The sequence below is a fragment of the Propithecus coquereli genome, unplaced genomic scaffold (genome assembly GCF_000956105.1).
Source record: "Propithecus coquereli isolate 6110/MARCELLA unplaced genomic scaffold, Pcoq_1.0 Scaffold180, whole genome shotgun sequence".
NCBI classification, from domain to species: domain Eukaryota; kingdom Metazoa; phylum Chordata; class Mammalia; order Primates; family Indriidae; genus Propithecus; species Propithecus coquereli.
In genome coordinates this window covers 2945757-2972698 of record NW_012142746.1, presented here as the reverse complement: position 1 = coordinate 2972698, position 26942 = coordinate 2945757, and the positions used below count along the sequence as shown (strand labels likewise).

At 61.2% G+C, this 26942-nt stretch overlaps 1 protein-coding gene across 1 annotated transcript; it reads left to right on the top strand.

The window, feature by feature from the left end:
• The first annotated feature begins 533 nt into the window (after positions 1 to 533).
• Positions 534 to 24143, top strand: ADCY7 (adenylate cyclase 7). Its single transcript, XM_012642607.1, has 26 exons — positions 534 to 714; positions 1561 to 1764; positions 2831 to 2992; positions 3732 to 3881; positions 4413 to 4561; positions 6137 to 6248; positions 8878 to 9005; positions 9499 to 9657; positions 9868 to 10000; positions 13132 to 13326; positions 13686 to 13720; positions 14270 to 14353; positions 14482 to 14554; positions 15624 to 15721; positions 16573 to 16657; positions 16852 to 17043; positions 17228 to 17377; positions 17637 to 17738; positions 18826 to 19019; positions 19849 to 19930; positions 20223 to 20378; positions 21010 to 21156; positions 21717 to 21821; positions 22141 to 22255; positions 22910 to 23034; positions 23260 to 24143. Exons 1-26 carry the CDS (start codon positions 544 to 546, stop codon positions 23404 to 23406), a joined length of 3453 nt encoding a protein of 1150 aa, XP_012498061.1. The 5' UTR covers positions 534 to 543; the 3' UTR covers positions 23407 to 24143.
• The last annotated feature ends 2799 nt before the right edge of the window (positions 24144 to 26942 follow it).

Below are 26942 nucleotides of genomic sequence, written 5' to 3'. Positions count from 1 at the left end.
CCACCTCGGCCTCCCAGAGAGCTAGGGTTACAGGCGTGAGCCACCACGCCCGGCCTAAATTTTGTTTTAAATGAATTTAAAATAATTTACTTAAATTGGCCACCTGTGGCTAGTGGCTACTGTATTGCACAGTGCCGTTCTAGAACACACAGAGGGCTCGCTTTACGACCTGGGGGTGGGCAAAGCTTTAAACAGGACACAAAAGTTAGGCTGGGGTTAAGACCGACAGGTCAGACACAGGTGCCGCGAGGTGGGGGCTGCTCGGCCCCGGGGCCAGCCCTTCCCTGACTTGGCCCGTTTAGTCCAGGTCTGGGTCTGCTTTGTCTCTGCAGAGCGGAGGACCCGGCGTGCGGGAAGGTGCCTGTGGCTCGGCGAGCGAGGCCTGCCCGCCGGGGCTGCGCAGACCCCGCGTCGCCCATGGAGCTGCGGGCGCCGGGGGCCTCTCCCCAGCCGGAGGCCTAGGCCCTCGGGGAGCTGCAGCAGATAGATGCCCCCGGCCTGGGGTCTCCTGAGTGGCCTGGGCGAGTGCGCCAAGGGTGGAGGATGCCGGCCAAGGGGCGCTACTTCCTTAACGAGGGCGAGGAGGTTCCGGACCAAGACGCGCTCTACGAGAAGTACCGGCTCACCAGCCAGCACGGGCCTCTGCTGCTCACGCTCCTGTTGGTGGCGCTCTCGGCCTGCGTGGCCCTCATCGTCATCGCCTTCAGCCACGGGGTGAGTGCGGGCAGCCCCGGGCTTCGCAGCTCCGCCCTGACACTTCGTACCTGTGAGACCTCGGCAGGGCGTTGTCGCCTAAGCCTCGCCTTGCTGCTCTGCGAGACGCCGCGGAGCACATTTAGGCTGGCGGAAGGCAGGTTTCTTATTTGTATTTAATTTTGAAGTCCGGGGTGGTTTTAGATATGATGTTAACTTGGCCAAATAGATTACCCTCATTTTTCTCCACGATGGAACTTGGTTCTACTGAAGACCTGAGTCAGGGTGGCCTGTGTGTCTCTGCCCTCACGTCCCGTGCCGTGGCAGACATCACTAGTCAATCCCCCACTCCCCGCCGAGCCTGGCTGTGGACTCAGCATCCTTCTTAACACGGCTCCCCAGGCAGATACCACTCGCATTGTCTCTGACCTTGTGAACCTCTGCTCAGTCATTAGGAGTCAGGAGCAGCGTCCTCCTCTCCGGGTGGCCTTCCGAGGCTTGGCCTGTGAATAAGCCCCACCCTGTGCTCCTGTCCTCATGCCTGTCACCTGCAGCAGTGCACAGCCAGCTCTGCCTCGCGGGGGTGGGTGGAGGCGGTGGCATTGCAAGGCTGGGCTGTGGAGGACGCCCGGGCTCCTGCGGTGACTGGAGAGGGGTGGTTATAGCAGAGACGGCAGCACAAAGCAAGGCCTGCCTGAGGGTGAGAAGGAGCCAGGTGTTCGGGGGAGCACTGGCATCCCCCACGAGGAGGATGTCAGAGGCGAGGAGGGTCAGGGCAGCGGGGCAGCCGACCCGGGCAGGCTTTCTGGAGGCGGCGGCGTCCCGCTGGGGAAAGCTGCAGCATTTCTGTGTCTGTCTGCCCCCCAGGACCCCTCCGGACAGCGGGCTGTGCTGGGCACGGCGTTCTTCATGCTCGCCGTGTTCGTGGCCCTCTACGTGCTGGTGTACGTCGAGTGGCTGCTCCGGCGGTGGCTCAGCGCCTGGGCGCTGCTCGCCTGGGCCTGCCTGCTGACGCTGGGCTACGTGCTGGTGTTCGACGCGTGGATGAAGGAGGCCTGTGCGTGGGACCAGGTAACGGGGTGGGGGACTCTGGCGCCGGGGGTGAAGTGCCACCAGCCGGCGTGCACTCAGCAGCTGCTGCCCTTGGGGGGCCTGCATTTGGTGTGCTGCCATGGGCCCTTCCTGCGCCCCGCACGCCACGGCTCTGTCTTAGGATGGGCCCTGGGCTGCTTGTGTCCCTTAAATTCTCTGGACTGATGGGGCTGAGGTGGGGAGAGTGTCCACGTGGATGTCTGGCTGTGGCACTTTGGGGCGGACCCTTGTTTGGTTGGAGATGACACAACTCCAGCTCGGAGAGGCACAAAGGCGCGAATGGGCTCCTGTGCCAGGAGCGGAGAGGGGTCGGGCCTGGCTCCAGCGGGATGAGCAGACCCTGGCTGCTCCCGACGCCGCCTTCCCCGCTGCTGTGTTCCGGGCGCGCCGCCCCCAGGCCGGGCGGAGCAGGCTGCGGCTGCTCACTCCGCAACTCGGCCAACCGGCTGAGAGAGCCCTTCCTCAGCCCCAGGCTTGAGCCACGCTGGCCTGGCCGGGTCACTAGGCCCAGCCCTGGGTGGCCACTGTCACCAAGTACGGTGGCCTGGGTCCTACGCCTGCTCCTGTGGCTAGGGTGGGGGGGTGAGGCCCACAGAAGCTACAGAGAGCAGGGTGGCCGTGCTCCGCGGGGCGAGTGGCAGGTGGCTCTGAGAGCGGGCCGGGCGGGGCTGCACTGTCGCAGGCAGCAGGCGAGCAGGCCCTGCCCAGCCTCCCAGTAATGGCCGTTCCTGCAGAGGGAGAGCCACGGGGCAGAGGGTGCCAGGTGGGGGCCCCCTGGGTCGCGGTGGGCATGGAGTCTCTCTCCTGGGGAGGCTCAGCCTTGGCCGCCCAGAAACACATCTTGACTTTCCTTTGGCCCCTCGCGTGTCTGTAGCTGGGCCTCGCGTGCAGGGGCGAGGGGAGGGCCGACCTCCGGGCAGAGGGTCCTGGGCGGGCTGGTTTGGGAGCTGGAAGGCTTAGGATTGGGGTTTCTGGGCCGCCCCAGAAGACGGGAGGCTGTGGGGCCCCCGCCATCCGCTCGCCCCAGCCCGTGCGCTGTCCCCAGGTGCCCTTCTTCCTGTTCATCGTCTTCGTGGTATACACGCTGCTGCCCTTCGGCACGCGGGGCGCCGTCGCCGTGGGGGCCGTCTCCACCGCCTCCCACCTCCTGGTGCTCGCTGCCCTGACGGGGGCCTTCACGGCGCCCAGCGTCCAGGCGGGCCTGCAGGTGAGGGGCGGGGTGGGGCTGGAGTGGGGACGGGCCGAGGCCTCTGGGGAGGCCCGTGTGGGTGACTCGGCCCGCAGGCCTGGAGCCGCGTGGGCAGCCAGCCTCCAGGCTGGGCTCCCTGGAGCTGGGCTCCCTGGCTTTGCCCTGCGGCCGTCCAGGCCCCGCCCCCCGGGCAGGTGCCCTGTCGGGGTGGGTCCCGCTGCCAGGCTCCTCTTCCTCCTCGGAGCCCCGTCCCGACAGGGCTGGGAGTATTCCAGGACGTGTGTCTTGTGACTTTGTGTTGAGTGAACCTTTTATTCATAATTAGCGGGGACTTGAAGATGTGTTTTCTTCCACGCTGGGTCTGGGTGTCCTTTCTAGGGCGGAGGCTGGAGCTCTGGGCAGCCGGCGGGGCACTGTGGCTCCCGTGACTGCTCTTAGCACTGCCCTCGGGCCCTGGGCCCTAGGGGGTGGCTGCCTCTGCCTCCCTGCTTCCCGTTGCCCGGGCCCTACTGGGCAGGGCAAGTGCCCCATGGATGCGGAGAGGGGCTCGAGTCCTGATCCTGTAGTCCTGGTGACTCAGGAGGAGACCAGCCCCTGTCTGGGCCTCAGTTTCCTTGCCTGTCTTAGGGGGAGTGCCAGCCGGAGCAGTCTGAGGGTTGGGGAATGGGGAGGGTGCCATACCAGTCTGCCTAGGGGGCTGGTCCCAGGGGGCATGGGCCAGGCCGAAAGCCGAGCCCCGCTCTTGGCTGACCTGCAGCTGCTGGCCAACGCTGTCATCCTCCTGTGCGGGAACCTCACGGGCGCTTTCCACAAGCACCAGATGCAGGACGCCTCCCGGGACCTCTTCACCTACACCGTGAAGTGCATCCAGATCCGCAGGAAGCTGCGCATCGAGAAGCGCCAGCAGGTGGGACCCCGCCTCCAGCCAGAGCCACAGCCTGGCCCCTGCCTGGTCCTCCCTGGCCCATCCGTCCAGGCCCCGCAGCCCTCACCCTGCACCCCCCACGCCCTTCCTCTCGCTGTTGGACACGAGACACTTGGCGAGCGGCTGTGTGCGTGAAGTGCACGGCTGGATGCCCACGCGGGGCTCGCCCCAGGGTCGGGTGGGGTGATCAGCACCTCTACTCCTGACTCTGCCTTCCTCCGTGTGGTTTCATTCCCGGGCACGCTGTCCCTGGCTGGGGCAGAGAAGGCTGCGGCAGCCCCAGGTTGCCCAACCATCAGCTCGGCCACCAGCTGAAAGAGAGGGGACTTTCTCGCCCAGCCTGAGTCCCAGGGGGCTGCTGGGGACGTGGGGGATGGGTGCCCAGCAGGGTTGGTAGCAGGACGTGAGCGCATGGGTGGGCAGGAGGGACAGGGGCCGGGGAGGCCAGGCCTGTGGCCTGATGCCACCCCACCTGCCCCCTCCGGTCTCCCTGGTTTGCTTCCCTGCGCCCAGGAGAACCTGCTGCTCTCCGTGCTGCCGGCCCACATCTCCATGGGCATGAAGCTGGCCATCATCGAGCGGCTCAAGGAGCATGGGGACCGCCGCTACCTGCCCGACAACAACTTCCACAGCCTCTACGTCAAGCGGCACCAGAACGTCAGGTGGGCAGTGGCCTGTGGGCCGTGCCTGCGCGACCGTGTCTCCCGGGGGCGCGGCCCACCACTCCCCCGGCCCCAGCAGGCGGCCTCCCCGCTCTGTCAGACCCCAGACCACACAGGGACTGGGGAGAGGGGGCCCCTCTGGCCCTAGGTCAATCCAGGCCCCTCCCTGGGCCTCAGTCTCCCCATTTGTTTTCTCAGTGTTAGGATTAGATTAGGGTCTTAAGTTAGAGAACTGAGATTGGTGTTGGGGAAGGTCCAGTAGCCTCCAGAATTGTAAAAGTCTGTGAGCAAACATGATTGTTGGGAAGGAAGGGGTCCTTCCGGATGGTTCTCAGAGGGGCGCAGGACCTCCAAAAGGAGGTGAAGCCCTCTATGGCTCCGTGACGAGGAGCCCTCTGGTTCTGACACTGTCCTTGGCTGATTCAAAGGGGCTGGCTGCTTGAATTCACTGACCTAAGTATAGATGTGGTACTATGAACAGTTCCGTGTACATGTGGGTACTATGAGGTGTTAAGTGTAGATGTGGGCACTGTGAGCTGTTAGTGTAGATGTGGGCACTGTGAACTGTTAAGTGTAGATGTGGGTACTCTGAACCGTTGTTAGGTGTAGATGCGGGCACTGTGAGCTGTTAAGTGTAGATGTGGGTACTGTGAAGTGTTGCTAGGTGTAGATGTGGGCACTGTGAACTGTTAAATGTAGATGTGGGTACTGTGAACTGTTGCTAGGTGTAGATGTGGGCACTGTGAGCTGTTAAGTGTAGATGTGGGTACTGTGAAGTGTTGCTAGGTGTATATGTGGGCACTGTGAGCTGTTAAGTGTAGATGTGGGCACTGAACTGTCGTTAGGTGTAGATGCGGGCACTGTGAGCTGTTAAGTGTAGATGTGGGTACTGTGAAGTGTTGCTAGGTGTAGATGTGGGTACTGTGAGCTGTTAAGTGTAGATGTGGGTACTGTGAACTACTCCTGGGTCCTCTACCGGAAGAATCAGCATTATGTTTGAGGCTGGCCCATGGCTTTTTGGCTGGGCTGTGGATGGCCCATGAGCTCACAGACTTTGGAGCAGAGAGATGTGGTGTAAATTAAAGTTCTTGGCCTCCCAGCAAGTCTCAACCTCGCTGAACCTCAGTTTGCTCATCTGTAGAAGAGGAGTCCTGCGGGGGTTGTGTGAGGGCGCGATGTAAAGGCCTGGGCATGGAGGTTGGCTTGAGAGAGCGGGGAGTCACATCTCACCAGGGAGTTTGGTCCCGCAGTCCGTGCTTAAGGAGAACCTCCGGCTGCTGGAGAGGAGTCTGAGCTGCCTGTGAGAGCACCGTGCAGTCGTCTGTGGCGTTGGGGGTCTGAGGGCTCCTGCAGACTCTGGGGTCTGCTCCGTTTGCTTCGTTATGAAGCTCCGGAACTTTAATTTGTCTGTATGGCTGGGCGTGTCTCTCCTGTGCCTGCAGAGGCTGAGAGAGAGCAAAGGGGGTTGGGCTGCAGCCCAGCGGGCTCCCGGGGGCTCTGCATGGTCGCCGTGCTCCTGCTGCCCATCTTCGGGGACCTGGCTCTGACGCTCCCTCCGGCCCTGCTCCACTGCAGCATCCTCTACGCGGACATCGTGGGCTTTACGCGGCTGGCCAGCGACTGCTCCCCCAAGGAGTTGGTGGTGGTGCTGAACGAGCTCTTCGGCAAGTTCGACCAGATTGCCAAGGTGAGCCGGACGGGCTGTACGCGGGTAAAGCCAGGCGACGCCCCCTGCATCCGCCGGGCTTGGGATGGGGAGGCCGTGGCTGAGTTTTGGCATCCAGCCCGCAGATGCTTCCGAGCACCCCGTGGTAGAGGCGGGGGTTGAGTGGTGGCCAAGGCAGCCAGAATCCTGTCCCCCCGGGCTGTGAGGCTGGCAGGGGGACTGACACGCTGGAGGAGCACGGAGGGCGGGGGAGGGCTGCCTGGAGGAGGAGATGGCTTCACCCTCCCGTGCAAGCGCGGCAGCCTGGGACTCGCCTGGGAGCTTGGGAGGACTGTGGGAGATCCCGGCCCTACCAGGTGAGTCATGAGCACGTTTGCAGTTTAAGAGACCCAAAAAGAGAGCTGACGGGGAGAGGGAACGGTTCTGGGCGGAGGGAGCAGCATATGCGAAAGCGCCGTGTGCCTGCGGGATGGACGTGGCCCGGTGTGCGTGGAACAGTGTGAGGGGCACAAGGTCACGAGGTTCCGGGACGTGAGGACTGGGACTTGTCCTGAGGATGCCGGGGACCGTGGCAGGTGCCAAGCAGGGAGGGGCATAGGGCAAGGAGGGTTTCGTTAGTGGCTCACTCGGCCCTGAGACCCGCTGAGTGCCAGGCCCTGAGCTGTGCAGGGCCTCGGGGCTGCCCTCGGCGTGCCCCCGGCCTACGCGTCTGTGCTTTGCAGAGAGGAGTGAGGGGCCTGGGGAGCACCTGGCCCAGCCCCAGGTGGTCAGAGCAGGCTCCCTGGAAGTGCTGGCTGCTCAGTAGAGACCGAAGTGTAAGGTTTAAGGTAGTGGCTCCTTCTCAGCCGTGCGTTTGAGTCACGTCAAATGCTTAAATACCAACACCATTGCCCGCGCCCATCTGGGTTTTTAAGAGCCCTCCGAGGTGACTCTGTGTTCAGAGGATAAATGGTCTAGAACTTTATGGGAGACAAGTTCTGGCCCCACACTGGGAAGAATTTTTCATGATCAGAGCTGCTCAATCCTGGGAGGGACTAGGGGTGAGCTCCCCGTCACAGGGGTAACCAAACTGCTGTAGGACACCACTGGCCAGGGGTGCTCTAGATAGCTGTCCCATCCTGGGTTCTGTGGACTGAGTGGCTCGGAGGGCCTGCCTCCAGGAGCAGGGGCTGTGTGACTCCCACACTAGCCGCCGGGAGTCCCGAGAGGGTGGGCCATATGTGAGGCAGGGGACCTGAGTCTCAGGCGGTAGCTGGCCCTTTCCCTACCATGAAGGCCAAGGATTGTCCTTTGTCCACCTGAACGTGGCCTTCCCGGCCCAGCAGGCCTGGGAGGCGTGGCCCCATGGTGCAGGTGGGGAAAGGGAGGCCGTGGCAGGGCCAGCTTCCCAGGCAGCGAGTCCGGTCCCCAGACAGGGCTGGTGGCAGCCTTTTCCCTATCAGCGACCAGGTTCCAGAACTGTAGCCTCTTTCAGAGGTATCTGTGTTGCCTCTGGGCTCGGGGAGCTCCTCCCTCCCTCTCTGACACTCAGGAACCTGTCAGCTGTTGGAGGAGCAGCCTGGAGCCTGTCACCTTCCACAGATCCCTGCGGGCTGGGGCTGGGCACGGGAGGGGACCGGCACGGGGTGGGCTCTAGACCTGCAGACAGACGGTGTTCCAGGGGCAGGCCTGGCCCCAGAGACCTTGCAGGAGGGAACCCCCTTGGCTCCCTCCCCACCAGGAGCGAGGGCGAGGCCACCTGTCAGTCCGAGGGGGTCAGCTGCAGGGGGTGGCGGGCGGGGCCCGAAGGCAGGTGTCTGCGCACGGCCCCTCAGATTCCCTCGTGTGCAGCCGCCCTTGCCGAGGACATGGAGGGTGCAGTGGCTGCTGCACCCCTGCAGGTGGAACCTCAGGCGGCCCTCCTGGGTGTTTTCCTCTGAGACCCCAGCCCACCCTTCTCTGGCTACCCCCCCCCACTTTCAAGCCCCAGTAGCTGGGCATCTCTTGGGTCACCTTGACACCTGCCAACCCCTTGGCTTATGGCACCTGCTACCTCTGTCCTGTCTCCCCTGCCCACTCTACTTCAGCCACCCTGGCTGCCTTGCTGTGCCTCAGACAGCCCCATGGCCTCAGGGCCTTGGCACGTGCCTGGAGTGCCCTTCTGCCACGTGCTGGCCGCTGGCAGTCTCAGCCCCTTGGGGTCTGTGCTCGAAGGCTCCTTCTCTGGCCTCCTGGGAGCATCTCTCCTGTCCCGGGCCTCACGTTTCTCCTTAGCACTGATCGCTGGTGGCCACGCCATAGGTTTCATTTGCCTGGTTTGGCGTCCGACCCTCCCACCAGCATCTGAGCTCCATTTTGTTCACTGCTCTGTCCCGTTGCCCGGCCCAGGGCTGGGTGTGCAGTAGGCACTCAAACATTACATGGACAAATGAAACAAAGGCAGCCCCTCCCCGAGACGAACACTTGCTTTCACCCCATGCTTGGCTTGGGGTCCCTCCTGGAGAGGCCGCGTGTCCCCAGTTCTTTTGCCAGGCCCCGGGGCTGCTCCCGGTGGCTGGCAGGAGGCAGCCCGGGCTGGGAGAGAGCCGGGCTCACGCTGGCGGGGGGAGGTGGCCGGCGAGTGTGGCCCCGGCCCCGGCCCTTCGCCGACGGGCCCCTCCCTGCCCTGCAGGCGCACGAGTGCATGCGGATCAAGATCCTGGGCGACTGCTACTACTGCGTGTCCGGCCTGCCCGTGTCGCTGCCCACGCACGCCCGGAACTGCGTGAAGATGGGGCTGGACATGTGCGAGGCCATTAAGTAGGTGCAGGGCAGGCCGGGTGCTGGGGACCCTCCTCCTTCCCAGGGTGGAGGGGACGTGTGGTCCCGTCGCACAGATGCGGGCACTGAGGCTCAGCGGTGAGGGTGGCTTGCCTGGACCGCGCAGCGTGCGGGGGATCCGAGCCCAGGCTGTCTGTGGCTCCGCGTCCTGGAGAGCGTCTCGGAAGCTCAGAGCGGGGCACAAACGTTTAGGTCACGTATATGGCCTTTGCCCCACCCGAGTCAGAGCTTCCGGCGTGTCCATCCCCCAGACGGCGCGCACCGCGCCCGACCCCAGAAGCCTTTGAAACCCAGCCAGGGCCGCTGGGCGGGGAGAGCCCGGTGATGGCACTTTAGGCCATCCACACGAGCCACAGCGACCCCACAGCCTCCCCCACGCCACGCCCTGCACTCGGACCTCCAGCCTCTCCCAGGGTTTGGGGTGCCCCCAGCAGCCCTGACCGGGGTCGGGTGACCCGGCCGCTCTGCCCAGGCAGGTGCGGGAGGCGACGGGTGTGGACATCAACATGCGCGTGGGCATACACTCGGGGAACGTGCTGTGCGGTGTCATCGGGCTGCGCAAGTGGCAGTATGACGTGTGGTCCCACGATGTGTCCCTGGCCAACAGGATGGAGGCGGCCGGAGTCCCTGGGTGAGGCTCGGAGGCCGGGCAGGGCAGCAGGGGGTCAGAGGCCAGGGCAGACCTGGGTGTCTGGGTGGGGTCAGGTGTGGAGGAAGGGGACACATTCAGTGACCTCACAGGGGGGGTGTCTGGCCCTGCCTGGGCTGCCTGCTGTGCGTCCCCAGGTGGATGCTAGCCCTCTCTGGGCCTGCCGCTCTGCCTGACTTGGGTGTCCCCCAGCCGGGTGCACATCACAGAGGCGACGCTGAACCACCTGGACAAGGCGTACGAGGTGGAGGACGGGCACGGGCAGGAGCGCGACCCCTACCTGAAGGAGATGAACATCCGCACCTACCTGGTCATCGACCCCCGGGTACGAGGGCTTGGATGCAGCAAGCTGGGGGGGCTGGGGGGCTGGGCCGTCCTTGGGAACACGGGAGACTCCCTCGCCCAGTGCAGGGAGAGAGTTTTCTTCTCCAGGCTGTGGGAGGTGGGGAGGGGGCCTGCCTGGGGCAGGAGAGAGCTCCCCGTCGCTGGGTGTATTCTAGGCACCAAGGAGCAATTTCCCTGGGCCTCAGCATGCTTTTCTGTGTGATGGGAATGACTAGGGTGCCTGCCTCGGGGAAGGAGCTCACCAGGGTGAGGCCCTCGGCGTACCCGGCACGTCGTGAGCACTCGATGAATAATAGTCGCTGTTAGTTTAGTTTCCGTGAGGTTGTTACTCATCCCCCCATGTCCAAAAGACACACTTTCGAAACGTGCTTTGGACAAGACTCAAGGCAGGGAATGGCCAGGGAGCCGCCGGGCAGGGACCTCTGTGTCCCGGGCTCTGACCTGCGCGTCCACCTGGCCGGCTGCAGGACCCCAGCGGGGGCGGGGCTGCTCCGCTGCTCCCAGCGAGTGGGGTGCCGAGGGTGCCCCCACCCGCCTGTCTGCTGCCCGCCCCAGCCCGCGTGTGGGGTCCGGCTTGTCTGGCCGCCGCTCCGTCAATCATCCCCGGGGCTTGCTCCAGCGAGGTCCCTGTCGCTCTGCCTGGCGGTGCCTCGGGGCTGGCGCGACTGCCAGGCCCGGGCCGAGGAGGCCCAGCCTGTGAGGCGCCCTGCACGCTGCTGGCCCGGTTCTGGCCCGCCCGTGTCCCCGACGGGCTGCATCCGGCCGACGCTCCCCGGGCCCCGCGGCGCGGTGCGCATCCGTGCTGAGTTAGCGGCGGGAAAGGTCCGTCTGGTACCGCGGTCCTGCCGCTCCCCACGCCCCGAATACGGCCCGGCCCGGCCCGGCCCACAGCCCCTTCCCGAGCTGTCCCGGCCTCACCCACCCGGCCTCGCCCGCCGCTCAACTGCCCCGCCCTTGGCCGCCTGGTCCCTCCGCCTGCCGGGCGTCCACCCTGCTTCCTCGTTCGTTGTCGGCGTGAGGTCCGAGGGCTCGGGTCCCCTCTCCGGGCTGTGCCCTGCCCGATGGCGCTGGCGAGGGCAGGCGCGCTGGAGCGCGTGGAGCAGCGCCCTCCCCGGGAGGTGGCGGCGGCCCCAGCCAGGCCCCGCGCGGCTGCGCTGAGCGAGTGGGACCGGGGCCGGCGGGCTCGCGGCTCAGACACGCCGCGGATGGTGTCTCCGCGCGGCATTTCACCGGCGGCCCGCGTTTTATCCGGCAGTTCTGCCTTTTTGACTTTATTCCTTCACGCCGTTGAAGATTCAAAAGGCAGGAAGGGCACGGTGCAGAAAGTTCCCTCGCAGCCTGTCGCAGCCAGCACGTCCCCCTGAAGGGGCTGGAGTCTCCTCCAAGAGATCTCACGCACGCCTGGAGTCTCCTCCAAGAGATCTCACGCACGCCAGGGGGGCTGGGGTCTCTTCCAAGAGATCTCACGCACGCCGCGTGAACTGGAGGCGCCTCCCCCTCCCTGCCAAGGCGGGGGTCCCTCGCCCAGCTTGCTCCCTACTGGCCCCGGGCTGCTCCTGTCTGTGCACACGGTGCCCCCTTGTATGGGTTCACGTGTGGCACCTGTTGGGCGACCTCTGTGGTCCCCAGTGCTGGCCTCCGCGGTCTCTGTGCGTGAGGACGTGCAGGGAAGCGGCCCAGCAGTGGCCCCGTGGGGCCAGAGCGGGCGCCTGTGGGCTGGGTGGAGGTTGCAGTTCCTGCTCTGGGCTCCCGCTGATCCCCACGCACGCCCATTCTGAACAGGTGTGTGTTTACTCAGAAATGATGGATCTTTTTAATTAAAAAAATTTTTTTTTAGAGATGAGGTCTTGCTGTGTTGCCCAAGCTGGTCTCGAACTCCTGGGCTCCAGTGATCCTCCCGCCTCAGCCTCCCAGAGTGCTGGGTCACAGGCGTGAGGATCTTTAGTGCGTGCTTACGGTTATTTTTATTTCTCAGGGAGCTGGGGTGTCTGGCTTCCCTGTCCCGAGAGAAGTGATGGCGGCCGTGAACTTGAGCGGCTGGGTGCTGTGCAGGCAGGGTTGCTGCCCACGGAGGAGCAGACAGAGAAACGTACCCCTGCCCGCCCCCAAGATTGCTCCCTTTAGGGCCGGCACATTCCTCCTGCCCTGGGACGCTCACCACCTGCCGAATTCCCTGTGGACAGACTGAGCGGACAGGCGCAGCTAAAGTCTTAAAAATGTTCCTATCCCACAAGGAGGCTGGAGGTTTCCAGGAAAGCTGCTGTTGTGGGTTAGCGAGTGATCGCAGGAGACGGGGCTCCTGGGGGGCAGGAGAACGTTTAGGGAGCTGAGGGGACACTCAGCCGACCCCGGGATGGCACAAGCTTGTCTTCCTCTTCCCTCCCCTCTCCTGTCCTGCCTGGCCACCCCGACTAGGGAAGCCGCAGGCGTGCTGTTCTTGCGGGGTCTTGGGCTCGGTGGCTCCGCATTCTGGGCTGGCTAAGCCACCGAGTCCCTGGCATGGCGCTGGGCTGTGTATGCATGTGGCAGGTGACGGACCCGTGCCGTCGTGGTTGGGGGCCACTGAAGCGCACGCCCCCAGTGCTGCCTGGGGTGGGGCCGGAACTCCTCTTCCCCCCGCTGCCCCCCACGTGCAGGAGGAACATGTGCTGGCCACGTGGGGGTGGGGTGTCTGTGGCTTCTCTGGCTGCAGTCTCCCCAGGGTGCCTCCACGGGGAGGGGCTAAAGGGAGTTCAGGCCCCAAGGACTGTCTGGTTCCAGGGAGCCTCACGGGGCCCTGGGGCCTTAGGCTTAGGACCTTGGTGCCGCATCTCTCCCTGGGGAGGCGGAGGGGAGTCGGGCTGCGCGTGGTGGCGTGTGGCTGCCAGCCTCCGCTCGGCCTGGGGCGGGGCGGGGCGGGAGCTGGGCCCCCTGCAGCCCGGCGTGGGTGCCTCAGGCTCCAGCCGGCCCCAGGAGCAGCTGCACCCCAAGGGACTGCAGGCTGGGACGCCTTTTTGCCAGTTTTCTGTTCCCAGGATCTGCCAGTGCTCTGGGGAGAGCTGGGTGGGGGTGGCGTCCCTTCAGGGGCTGAGAGGGGAGGGTGGCACAGGCCCGTGTCTGCTGTGCCCGCAGAGCCAGCAGCCGCCCCCGCCCAGCCAGCACCTGCCCAGGCCCAAGGCGGATGCCGCGGCCCTGAAGATGCGGGCGTCGGTGCGCGTGACCCGCTATCTCGAGTCCTGGGGGGCGGCGCGTCCCTTTGCGCACCTCAGCCACCGCGCGAGCGTGAGCAGCAGCGAGACCCCTGTCCCCAATGGGCAGCAGACCAAGGTAGGTCCCCTCCCACCCAGAGAGCTGGGGATCAGGGCCCTGGGCCGGGGCAGGAGAGCGGATGCTGCAGCCTCGCTGTCCTCATCCCTGGGATGGTTGTGTCTCTGACCGGCCTCCCGCCCGGGGCTGTAGGGCAAGCGAAGGTATTTGGAGAATGCTCCAGGGTGGCCAGGAATGTCCCTGCCCTCCCCAGTCCCCAGCCCGTGCTCAGCTGTAGTTCAGGACGTCTGCAGCTTGGACAGCGGCTGACACCGTGCCCCGTGGACCGAGCGCCAGGGTGGGCACACCCAGCCCCGGCGTGGACTTCAGGGCCCAGCATCCTGGGGAATAACCACGTCCTCTCCTCCCTTCCCTCTCAGGCCATTCCCCTGCGGCACCGCCGGACCCCTGACAGGTATGTGTGCTGCCCTCCCCTCTGCCAGATTGTGCCCTGCCTTCCTGGCCAAGCTTGCCACAGCTGCTTCCTCCAGGCAGGCTGCCCTGACTGGCCTCTGTCCAGGGGGCAGCTGCGTAAGGACCAGCCCAGGACCTCTGTGTACTTCGCCGTGGCTCGAGTCTCGGCGTTTCTAGGACCCAGAATTTCCCAGTCCCTGGCTCTTCAGGATGGCCATGAGCGGGCACATGTCCTGTGCCCACCCTGTGGCGGGGTTGGTGGGAGGGAAGGAGAATGTTCTCGTCTCGATGCCTGTCCTGTGGGTGCAGCAGACGAGGCCGCAGGCTGGCGCTGGGGCTCTGCCAGCTGGGCCATGCTGGGTGATGCTGGGTCTTCACTTGCCCTCTCTGGGCCTCGATGGGACCCACCCACCGCTTCACCATCCTGCACAAGGCTCCAGGATGCCTGTCAGGGACCTGGCGACCTCACCGTGGTTATTGTCCACACCTTGCCTCTGGGCTAGCGGACGCGGGGTCCCTGGGTGATGCGGTTGGGGGTGTCCCATTCCAGGATCGCGTCTCCCAAGGGGCGGTCGGAGGACGACTCCTACGATGACGAGATGCTGTCGGCCATCGAGGGGCTCAGCTCTACGAGGTGAGACCCCTGAGACCTCTGCCCCACCCTACAATGGGGATCCCCCAAATGGGCAGGCCCGCCGTGGGCCCAGATGGCTCTTCCCCTGCCCGACGCTGCCCCTGTTTCCGCTGCCGCCCCCACCCCAGGCCCTGCTGCTCCAGGTCTGACGACTTCCACGCCTTCGGCTCCATCTTCCTGGAGAAGGGCTTCGAGCGAGAGGTGAGGGCTCCTGGGCCGCCGCCAGCCCCGAGGAGCGTGGGGTCCGTGGGCGTGAGGGAGGGAGGTTCATGGGAGGTCTCTGCAGCTGCTCCTGGGGCAGGTGGCTCCCGGGTTGGTGCTGGCCTGGCTCTCCCGCGGGCCGCCACCTCCGCCCGAAACGCCCCCGGTAGAGATTTGCCCATGTGGGTCTGGGAGGCTTCCGCTCCGTCGAGTGGCTGAGCCTCGGCTGCGGCCGTGCCGGGCCCAGACCGACTGCCTCGGCCTCCCCGCGAGACGAGAACCCACAACTCGGTCCGTGTCGTGGCACCTCACGCTCTCCCGTCTGGCTGCCACGACAACCAGCTTTCTGTGCCAGTTGTGACCGTTTCTTTATTGGGTGCCTTCTGGGTTCTGGCAGTGTCCCAGGCACACGTGTGTGTCATTTAACCCTCACGTGGTTGGCCAGGTGGGCGCTGCTCCCCCACTTCCCACAAAGGACACGGCGGCTCTTGGGCTTCGGAGCCCGTCCTCAGCCTCGGGTGTGGCTCCAGTGCTGGGACCCCTCTCCCTCCTTAGCCAGAGGCAATGGCGGCCAGTGTCCAGGACTTGGGGGGCTTCCTCTTGCTGGGGCTCCCTGAGTTGGGGGCTCCCCACGTGAGGAGGTCACCAGGACACCAGCCTGGCGGGCTTTGTGCTGGCCGAGTGACGGGCGGGCTGCGTGGCCGAGGCCCCTGCAGTAGGAGCGCCTGTGTGGGGGCGTCGGGGGGCAGCACGGGCCCAGCCTCCCTCCTCACTGGGGCGAGGACAGTCCTGGGAGCTCACACTTGGTTCCCGTCTGTGGACTTGGGGCCAGGAGCGTCGCGGGGACTTGGGAAATAGTCACAGACTTGGGGAGGCACAGGGGAGGGGAAGGAATTGCCTCCAAATACGAAGGAGAAGCTGCAAAGTGGAAGCGAAGGAAAGTTACTAAATGTGACATCACCTGGAACACGAGGGGTCTGAGCTGTTTTTTTGAGTTTTTTCTGAGCTGATTAACTTGAGCTGGGGCAGTGGCCTGCAGGTGGCGCCTCATGGCCCCTGTCGCCCCTAGTACCGCCTGGCGCCCATCCCCCGGGCCCGCCACGACTTCGCCTGTGCCGGCCTTGTGTTCGTCTGCATCCTGCTCGTCCACCTCTTGCTGATGCCCAGGTCAGTTGGGAGGGGAGGAGGCTCGAGACCACTGTGGTCCTGGCCGGGAGGGGCGGTGGCCCTGGTGGGACCCACCAGAGCCCCTGCAAGGAGCTGCGTGACTGGGCTGGGGGTGCTGCCTGGCTTAAGGTCCCTGCCGCAGGGCCAGGGGTGTGCTGCGCGCCTGGGGTCGCCGATGCTGCTTTTTAATGGAATGTGCTTGCTGCGCCCCAGGCTCCCCCACCCCAATGCCTCTCACTTTCTCAGTCACCAGCTGTGTGGCCTGTTGGCATTTCAGTTGGTGACCCTCGCCTTAGGTTTGGGAGTCCTAGAAGGGTAACCTCTGAAAACCGTGGACAGCGTCACCTCCCTTTTATGTGTGGGGACCTTGAGCTCGGAGGGTTAATGGTTTGTCCAGGGTGGCACAGCCTGGAGCAGGAGTCCCTGAGACTCGCCTCTGGCTCCTGGCCCTGTTGGTGGGGGACAGGGCTGGGGGCCAAGGTCAGCCACGTGGTGGTTTCTAGAAGGGCAGTTAGGCCAAAGGGTCGACCAAGATTCTGGTTTTGGCTGTGCTTAGTAACGACAAAGCAGGGAAGACTTGAGTATAATTTTTACCCGCCAGATATGGGTCTAAAGGCTGCGCAGGTGTGACACGTTTCTTACGTACTTGGCCCCAAAGGGGAGACATGATGTTGACCTTGATCTCCATGTTGGACCACAGTCCTCATTCTCAAAGGCCCCCTTTGCTGTGGGCAGCATGGCAGGTGGGGAGGGGACAGGTGGCTGTGAGCCGGACCATTGGGGTGGTGGGAGGGGTCCAGGGGTCCCGGGAAGATGACCCGCCAGAACTTGGGTTTTTTCCTCTTCTCCAGGACAGCGGCTCTGGGTGTGTCCTTTGGGCTGGTGGCCTGCGTGCTGGGGCTGGTGCTGGGCCTGTGCTTTGCCAGTGAGCCCTCGGTGAGTGGGTGGCCCTGCCCCGTGTCCCTGTCTCCCTGGCGAGCCCCTGGCTCTGGTCAGGGGCCGGGCGCTCACCTGCCTGCCTTGGGGACAGTTTGCTGAGTGCCCTGGAGGCTTCTCCTGAGGGCCCTGCCTCCCCCGGCCGCCTCGTCCCGGCTGCTGGCTTTGGATGACCCAACCCCGTTACTCCACAGAGGTGCCGCCCAGCCCGGGGGCCGCTCCGGACCATCTCCGAGCGGGTGGAGACGCAGCCCCTGCTGAGGCTGTCCCTGGCCGTCCTGACCATCGGTGGCGTGCTCACCGTTGCCATCATCAACCTGGTCGGTCCTGCCCCCGCCGCCCGCCTCCTGGGTGGGGGAGACAGTCTGGCCCTGGGGGTCTCCAGAGTCCGGAATGCCGTGTTGCCTTGAGTGCTGCTCTTGTAGTGTGGCGGGTGCCCCGAGGGCCCCCTGCAGGCCGGGGCTCCTTACCCTTTGGCTTGCGTGTGAGGACTGTGGGCGCCTGGAGAGCGTGAGTGGCCAGCCCTGTCTTTAGCCTCCACGGCGTCCTGATGTCCCGTTCCTCCTTCAGGGCCCCGAAGAGGTCCCAGCTGCCCCTCTGAGACTCAGTCTCCTCCTCCGGCCCGTGCTGGCGTGCTCCCTGCTGCAGAAAGCAGCCTGCAGGAGCGTGTATGCCCTGTCCCCACCGGCTCCTGCCCCCGGGACTCTCCAGAGCTGCGGGGTGTGGAGAGGGCGCCTGTGACCACAGCCCTCAGGGTCACCGGGGGAGAAGGGGCCCCACCCCCTGGCTTGCGGCAGCCTCTGATGCCCTGGGGCGCGTCCGCCCAGTGGCGGTTTTCGCGGTTCTGTCCTGCCGTGGGAGGCCGGCACAGCTGCTCAGGGCCGTGCTCAGAGCTGAGCCTGGCAGGAAACGTCAGGCCCGCCTCACTCCGTGTCCCTGTGCCCTGGACCACCCTAACGGGGGCCTGTCTCCTCTGTAGCCACTGACGCCTTTCCCCGCGCTGGAGATGCCGGATGGCAACGCGACGGGCCTGCAGGACGTGCGCGGTGGGGAGAGGACCCTGTGCGTGCGCCTCCTCCCGGTGAGTGTGGCCGCGGCTCCGAGCAGCCCCGGGGCCTGGCCCACCCCTGGGCGCTGTGGCTCCTCACCTGACTGCTCCTGCCAGGGGGTGCAGCTGAGCTGAAGCCCCCGATCCTGAGCCCGAGACCACCGGGTGTGCGGGAGCTGAGTGCAGCCCCTCCTGGGAGGGGGCAGAGAGCAGGCCCGGCCAGGCCGAGCCGAGCCCTGGTCCCGGGAACGGGGTCTGGGTCTTGGTGTGGGTGGCCTAAGCTGTGTGGGGTGCGCAGGGACAGGGATGAGCCTCCGCTGTGCTGGTGGGTGTCTCCCGCTCACTTCTCTGGCAGGCACCTCGTGACTCCACTTTACCCACGAGTAAGTGGGGCCCAGGGAGGTTCGCCAGTTGGCCTCGTAGGTGAAGCCAGCACCGGGCCCCGGGCAGGCTGACCAGGAAGTCCAGGCCTGGCGAGGCCTCGCGGATGAGCACGATGAGGCTCTGGGACTAAAGGGGGCAGCGGTGCATGGAGCTGGAGTCTAAAGGGCAGAAAGGTTCTGAGACGGGACAGGACAGTGTGAGCAGAAGCTGAGGTGTACGGTGGGAACAGTGGGTTTCGGGTGGTTTGTGTCATGGGCAGGGCGTGGCGGGGGGGAAAGGGGAGATGAAGCCAGAGAGGCAGGTGTGCCCTGGATCAGGAAGCAGCGGGAATGCCAGGGGGACGAATGTGGCCTTTATTCTGGGGGCAGTGGGGAGCCACAGCATGGTCTTGAGCAGGAGAGATGCACTTGGGCTGGGGTGGCTTGCGGCAGAACTCGGGAGACCGGCTATGCAGGAGGCGGTGCCTTGACCTCGGTCATGTCCACTGCACCTGTACTCTTACTTCCGGAAGAGGTACAACCACAGGACAAACAACGTAATGCTGGAACTTAGATTTCACTGCCTGCTCTTTGTCCAAGCGGAGGTCAGCAAGGCGAGAGCACGATGCTGAGACCGGGCTCAGGGCGGAAAGGGACTCAGCGTGGGTGGGTTAGTGCTGACGCACGCGGCGTGCCTCTTGGTGACAGGAGATGGTGGGGTGCCCTTTGCCAACCTGGTAACATCCCCCTCTCGCCAGTATTATGCCTGCAGCTGCGTCCTGGGCTTCATCGCCTGCTCCGTCTTCCTGCGGATGAGCCTGGAGCTGAAGGTTGTGCTGCTGACCGTGGCCCTGGTGGCCTACCTGGCGCTCTTCAACCTGTCCCCGTGCTGGCAGCAGCACTGCTGTGGCCATGTCCTGGGCAACCTCACCACCAGCACCGACACTCTCAGGTGGGGCCCCAGGCAGCTCGCTGCCAGGACCTGGGCCCACCGCCCGCCTCCCCCATGGCCCGCTCTGTTCCGGTGCCTGCTCAGACTGGGTGCTTTTGTGCACAGTCCCCAGGGACCGCGCACCTGGTGGCGGGGTGGGCAGATGGCATGGTTTCCATTTCACAGCAGGGACAGTGACTTGGCCAGGTCCTGTGTCTGCAGCGTGCAGAGCTGAGGAAGGTAGCTCGTTTGCAGGTTCTTCGGGAAGTTCCTGGTCTGACAGGCCAGTCCGGGGTGGACGAGGGAGACCTCAGCTCTAGCTCAGCACCTCTCTTTGGGCCGTGTCCTGGGCCTCCAGTTTTGAACAGAGCGATTGCTCTGGTCTCTTCCTGCCCAGGTGGTGACACCTGAGGCACAGGAAGGCTGGCGTGTGTGGTTCTGGGGGCCCTGGGCCCCACGTGGGTGGAGGAGAGGGCCTGGCGGCCCTGGAACTGAAGGCCGGAAGCCCGGGGACCCGGAACAGAGCACGCTGCTCTGGGTCTGGCTCGCACCTGCGCGGTCCTCATGCTGACCTCCGAGTCCCCCGCCTTGTGGGGCGCACCAGGAGCAGCTCTTGGCTGCCTTGCCTGGGCTGACTGTCATTCAGGGGGAGCTCAGTGGTCCCCCTGCGAGGGCTGCCCCACCTCCCCAGCCCTCCCCCTTTCCTTTACGCCCTGAAGTTGTCTTGCCTTCCGCCCCTTGTTAGAACGTGTTTCCACCTCTGCGGCGGGTGTGGTCTTCCGGTGGGAGCGTGATGGGAACGGCGGGTGGGGTCGGTCCACCCTCCTCTCACATCCAGCATTGTCCCCAGGGGTTCCTGGAGGGATCTGAAGACCATGATCAATTTCTACCTGGTCCTGTTCTATGCCACCCTCCTCATGCTCTCCAGACAGGTACGGACGAGAACGCCCTGCGCCCCCGCTGGCCCTGGCGAGGGAACAGCGCGGCTGGGCTGAGCGGGGCAGCAGGGAGGCAGCAGAGTCCTGCCGGAAAGTTCTGGGCCCCTGGTCAGGGTCCTCGCCTCCCCCCAGGACACAAGGGACAGGCCGACCTGACTGGGAGATGTACACTGGCCACGGGCACAGGCTGGCCTGGCAGCCTTGAGGGTCACAGCTGTGCCCTGCCAGCCCCAGTCCTGCCTCTGCTCCCCCGCGGACAGGACGCTGACGCTTCCTGCTGTTGCAGATTGACTATTACTGCCGCTTGGACTGTCTGTGGAAGAAGAAGTTCAAGAAGGAGCACGAGGAGTTTGAAACCATGGAGAATGTGAACCGCCTTCTTCTGGAGAACGTCCTGCCAGCCCACGTGGCGGCTCACTTCATTGGTGACAAGTTAAATGAGGTGCGGTGGGAAGAGGGGGCTCAGCACGGGTGGGGAGGCCGAGGGTACGGGTGCAGCCCCACGGGGTGCAGGCGCAGAGCTACGAAGTGCATCCCCCGGGATTAGCTGTGAGAACGTTGGTGTGGGGTCCGGGACCTGGCTCCACTGTGATGGTGGACAAGACACCTCACTTCCCTGGGCCTCGATCTTCCCCTCTGTGAAATGGGCTGACAGTACTCACCTTGAAGGATTGTCACGAGGACCACATGTGTGTTCAGGTGTTTGTAATCTGGACGTTCTGTATTGAAGACAATGTCTGTATTTCTACCAGTTCCATGTAGCAGGGAGTTTTCTAGATAAGGAAACTAAGGACCAGTGACTTGCTCCCCAGGGGTTCTCCCCGAGCTGTGCACAGAAACACCCACGGTGCTCAGAAGAGCAGAAAACCAACCCGAGCCTGCCCCCCCACAAGCAGCCGATTCACAATCGCCCCATGTTCTAACAGCCCTGGGGACTCGTGCACGGCCAGGGCTGGCACGGCTTGGCTGGGCAGCTCAGCACCCTCCCCTCCTGGAGCCTCCTTACTCTGCCTCTCTGTCCCCGCAAGAGCCAAGGTGGCCATAAGGTCCCGTTTCCTCCCGCCTGAATCCAGGACTGGTACCATCAGTCCTACGACTGCGTCTGTGTCATGTTCGCCTCGGTGCCGGATTTCAAAGTGTTCTACACGGAGTGCGACGTCAACAAGGAAGGGCTGGAGTGCCTGCGCCTGCTCAACGAGATCATCGCCGACTTCGACGAGGTACGGGCGGCGCCGCCAGCTCACCCTTGCTGGGGTGGGCGCGTGGCGCCCGGTGTCCTAAACCCCAGTTAGAAAATGCGACACGGCTCCCTTGGGGGGAACATACACAGAGCATAACAGGCACACGTTTGTCCTTTTCATTTCATTTTATTCAGCAAACATTTTGCTGACATCTCTTCTGTGACGGGCAGCTTGTGCCCTTGTAGAACAGTTTGATTTCCAGCTGCGCCCACGCCGTCAACTTGCTCCGGAGCCTGTCAGTTTGGGCCTAGCTCTGTGCTGGAGACAAGTGATCCACATTTGTGTGTGGATAACGCTGAGCTGCGTGTTTGCTCCTTAGCAAGGCCGAGAGCGCACAGGCTGGGACAGGGGAAAGGCAGTGTTGGGGAGATGCAGATGACAGGAGCAGGGGCCGAGGCCACGTCCCCACTTGCCCTTAGCTGTGAGCACAGACGGAAGGGCCGCTGCCCGTGAGCCCCCCACGCCCTTCCCGAGAAGCTGGGACAGGCCTGGGCTGCACTGTGGAGCGGCGGCCCCGCTTCACTGCTGCCCTCCCGCAGCTGCTGCTCAAGCCCAAGTTCAGCGGTGTGGAGAAGATCAAGACCATCGGCAGCACGTACATGGCAGCTGCAGGGCTCAGCGTCACCCCAGGGCACGAGAACCAGGTACGAGAGCCCCACGGGGGGAAATTCAACACAGTCCCCGGACCTATCACCTTACTTAAAGGGGGAGTCTCCTTGTCCTGTCCGGGAAGGGCAAAGGCGCTTGTATGGCTGAGCCCGGAGAGTTCTGGTAGCGGGCGATGCGCCCCTGTGGAGGAGCCCCTGGCACACCTCTGCCACCGAAAGCCCCTCCCAAGAAATCCACAAGGATAGCGGCACACCCGCCAGGTCGGGGGCCGTGAGGAGCTGACACACACCCGGCCGAGGGGGCGGACGGGGTCAGCTCTCGCACGGCCCCTGCACGCGGCGCTCTGTGCCGCAGGACCTGGAGCGGCAGCACGCCCACATCGGCGTCATGGTGGAGTTCAGCATCGCCCTCATGAGCAAGCTGGACGGCATCAACAGGCACTCCTTCAACTCCTTCCGCCTCCGCGTCGGTGAGGCCCCGGGCAGGCGGTGGCGGGGCCGGGGTGCAGGAGGGGGCGGGGGCGTGGGCAGCAAAGCCCCTGCCTCCAGGCAGGCCCACTCTGTGTGGTGAGGCTGTACTTGGCCATCTACTAGGAAGTTTTAGAAACCGCTCTGACCTGACAGGCCCAGTGGCTGGATTGGGTAATTATTCAGACCTTCTTTGTATACTGCTTACACGGTTACCTTTGAAAGTTCTAGTAAATAAGAACTATCACTACAGAACACGGAGAACCAAAATTACCAACTGAAAGTAGGTGACCTTAACATACAGAGAATAGAGAGTTATAAAATCTAAGTAGTCACTGTTAGCCCGAAGGGTCTGTGCTCAAAGCCTAGGTGTTCTTTATTGAAGGTATTAGAAGTGAGATTAGCGGGTACTAGGTTAAGTGTCACCATCAAATCCAGATTTCCTGAGTCCTGGAGAGCCTGCCAGGGAGCGCCTTTCCCACATCCCAAGCATAATCCACGGGGCAGACTTCTGGAAGCTGTCCCACCCCAACCTTCATTTCAGTTGTTTGGTTCCTGCTTTCTGTGCTTAGGGGGTAAATTTTGTGGCCTCCCCTCAAGGACAGAAGCCTGAGGCTTTGCCTCTTTCATCAGCCAACTGTAAACATTGTCTTCAGGCATAAACCACGGGCCTGTGATTGCTGGAGTGATCGGGGCTCGAAAGCCTCAGTATGACATCTGGGGAAATACGGTCAATGTGGCCAGCAGAATGGAAAGCACTGGAGAACTTGGGAAAATCCAGGTGAGAGCCCATTGGGGAAGCACGTGACCAAGAGGGAAGAATGTCCCTAGAGGGGAGGGGACCTGGGCTTGAGACCTGCCTCAGCCACCAGCCAGCCTGTGATTTGAGCTGTCACATTTCCTGAGAAAGGAGACACGCATGCTGATCCCTGCCAGCTTCTGCCCGTCCCTTCCCCAACAGCTCTCCCTCCTGCCTCTGAAGACTTAGGTTTCTTTTCCTTTTCAGGTTACTGAAGAGACATGCACTGTCCTCCAGGGCCTAGGTTATTCCTGTGAATGTCGTGGGCTAATTAATGTTAAAGGGAAAGGCGAACTAAGGACTTACTTTGTCTGTACAGACACTGCCAAGTTTCAAGGGTTGGGGCTGAACTGAGGGCTTCTGCTGGATTCAGAACACGCCGGGAAGCCAGTTTCCTTCCCTGAAGCAAGCCAAGAAGACTCAGCGCCACACCAGTCACAAAGGCACTCAAAGGGCTTGGCCATCACCATGTCCTGGCAGATGGCTGTGCGTGGCTTCTTGGGATTTGTGCTAGAGGATTTCTTGGACAAGTGCACCAGATCCGGCTTGAGGCAACTTCTGAGCCGTAACACACGGCGGCAGCCAGAACCTCTGTGCTGTTGGTCAGTAACGGTTTCCGGGTCAGCTGGAAAGGGATCACTGGTACAACCACTGTACTTGTGACCGTGAGACCTCGTTCCCTGAGGTTCTGTGGAGGCGATCTTAGAGCATCACCCAAACAGATGTCCGTCTCGGTGGCCTGTGAGCATGCGCAAGTGAGACCGACGCTTTCTAGCTACAGAGTGGACGAAGATGCTAGCTTCTCCCTAGTGAGACTGGCTATGGGGTTGTTTCTCTCACACTGGCATCCTGGTGAATGGAATTGGACAGTGTTTTATATCTGTAAATGGTTTCAAACAGTAGAGAGAAAAAATTAGCATTGCTTCTTGCCATCTCTGGCATGTGTTTGTTTTAAATGGACACAAATTATTAGTGGGGGTTTCATCCTTTCTAATGACTTCGCAGACACCAGATAAAATCTCTTCCCTCCAGCATAGTCTCTGCCGTTTTGACCACTGACACGTAAGCAGGACCACTGTCCAGTGTCGGTGTATGGCACGGGCCGGGCTGTGAGGAACGTGGCTCACAGCGAGAAAGCAAGGAGCGGTGCGGCCTTAGCTCTGAATTACGCAACTTTGGTGCAAGCACTCTGGGGTTAGCTGCAGTAAGCTGAAAGCCTAGAAATATGGTTCAACCTTTTAGCTCTGCCCTGACTGCTCCTGCGTTTCTGGGCTCCCCCTGTAATCTTCCAACTATAGCATCTTTTTTTTTACTAAAAAGGAATGGAGTGTATAGAGAGAACGTGGACAACCTGTCAGTACTTCTTTCCTTTCCTTTGGTCTTCATAGCTAACTCTGGAGAGCTTCAAAAGTAGAAGGATCTACTCAGTACAGGCGTGTGTAGAGGTTCCCGTATCTGGGAAGCCAGCCGTCTGGCAAATGCTGAGATGTTCTTGTTCTGAACCTGAGTGAGTCGAGGCAGATGCAAAAAGCCAGGTTTGTGAGATGGTGTTATTACTATGCTTCGGACTCCCAGGGAACTGACAGAAGCCAACCTGTTTCAAGGTGCGAAATAACCAAACTGCCCTTTCTTTTTCTGAACTGACTTCATAACCAGAAGTTATAACCAGTGGCCTCATAGCCAGAGCGTCCCCAGAATTTCTAATACAACTGAACTGTCCTACATAGCAGGGATTCTCAGCCAGACGTCATCCACGAAGTTACACAGAAGATCCTGCACAGAGGCTTCGACAGATCACACAGGCTTGCAGGCAGGGCGACTGAGTGGCCTTGCTTGCCTGGGACTTGGGCGGTCCTGAGAGGAGTTGTCCCCTATTTGCAGAGTAGAGTTACGGATAGCCAAGTGGGGAGGGAACTGAAATTGAAACCACCTATGCTGTGTCATCTTGTGGGGCTTTACTGGCCCGGGGGAGGAGGGATGGGTTTATTCTAATTTGCACAAAGTAATAGATGCACTAGTGGCAGCTCTGATGTGTTGCACGTAATTGCAATCAGTATGAATACATTATAAGAACTCACTGTTTAAAGGAATTTTATGGCAAAAACGCTGCTAAGGGAAATAAGCCTAGCTTAAATTGCCCTTTTTTACACACCTCTTCACGTAGAGGGCTGGTTTCAGTTAAGTGCTCTACTGAAATCTGTGCTCTCCAAATCTAGCAGTGACCAAGGCTGCCCAGCGGGGGCTCTCCGGAGAGTCAGGCTGGGTTCTGTTGCTGATATAAACACAGAAACAGGTCAATGCCCTGGGCCTCTCTGAGGTTGAAATATTTCTATTCATGCAGTATTTAAGTTACCTTTTTTCTTCAGTAACAGAAAGCCCAGTTAGGAGTTTTAAAAAAACGATTGGTTACCATTCATGTGTTTTTCTCTATTTCCAACTAAAGCACTGTGCTCAGATAAGAATATTTTGTAAGTTTTTAGTTTTCAATGTTCAGGTCATAGAGTATAAAAGACCATAATAATCACTTGTAGTTTTTTTTATAAATCTGTTTTCAAATTACCAAGTAATTTCTTCACAGGTGTCATCTTTTTTTTTATGACAGAAACAAGTATTTTTTCTAAAAATGACCTTCTCTATGGATCAAGGACTTACCATTTCTCCTAAGGTGGCCTCACCCTGACTAGCAAATATAATACCTGAAGTTTCCTGGTTTACTTATTAAGGAAATTTCCTAACAGAAAAGAAGATCATTAACCACTGTACACCTGACGTATGTAACAGGTCAGCGTACAGAAATACGCTTTGAGACGGAACATGCAAATAACTAGGGTTTATTCTGTATACTGAATATGAGGAGATCTGTGACATTTGTTTCAAAAGCTATGATCCATTTTTATAAAGTACCAGTGTTTAGCTGCCTTTTATACATTAAATTAACAATTTGGAAAACCTGAATGTCCTAAAGGCGTTTTGAATTTAAATATTTTCTTGGTCTTCAGGAATTTACCCAAGTAGATCCAAAGTTTAAGAATCGGTTACCACCTAAATTATATTTTAGAGATTAAAAAACTTGATAAAAACATGCTTCAACTCATTTTTTGATTCTTTTAGTGTAAGTTTTTAAAGGATTAGGCCATCTTTAAATCTCTTGAGACAATCAATACTCCTTCACCCTACTTATTCTTGCTAAATATTTTCAAAGTCAAGAAAATAAAAATAAAATGGCTTCCTGCCGGGGGGGAGGTCACACGAGGACGCTATATAAATTTTTTCACTGAACTAGGCTATATCCATCCTGAATTTTTCCCCTTGCTTTTAATTTTAAAACAGGTTATACACTGAACCAGATTCAGAAGTTACCATTCGTCTCAGTACAGTGACTGGTGACTGACAGAAGGGGACACGTCTCATGGACTCCTACTTAATTAAACTTGGGCACTTGACCTTTGTATTTCAGATAAACAGTGGACAGAAACATAGATTTTCATTTAAGCTCAGTAATTCCCTGATATATTCAAGGATGATCTGGTTTATCTTATTTGGCTTAGCCCTTTGCTATAGTTCCAAATAACTCTTTAAAAAAATGGAAAAAAACAAAAGAACACCAGACATGTTATAGTGCTATAAAACTCCTCGTTTTGCTTTTTGGACAGGGTCTTGAAGGGAACCTAATTATCCTACACAAGACCATCATTCCCATTAGGTATGCAGGGGGCAGGACCAAACTACTAAACTCTGAAGTTATCTTTAGCATGTTTGTAAAAATGAGAAATCTCACTGGAAGGGACCATTTTTAAAGTTTCTTAGTCATGGTCCTATCTGTGAGGAGGTAAGGAAGCAGCACTAGGCACTATTTGGAAAGAATGCTGCCCGGGTATGGCGACAGCCGT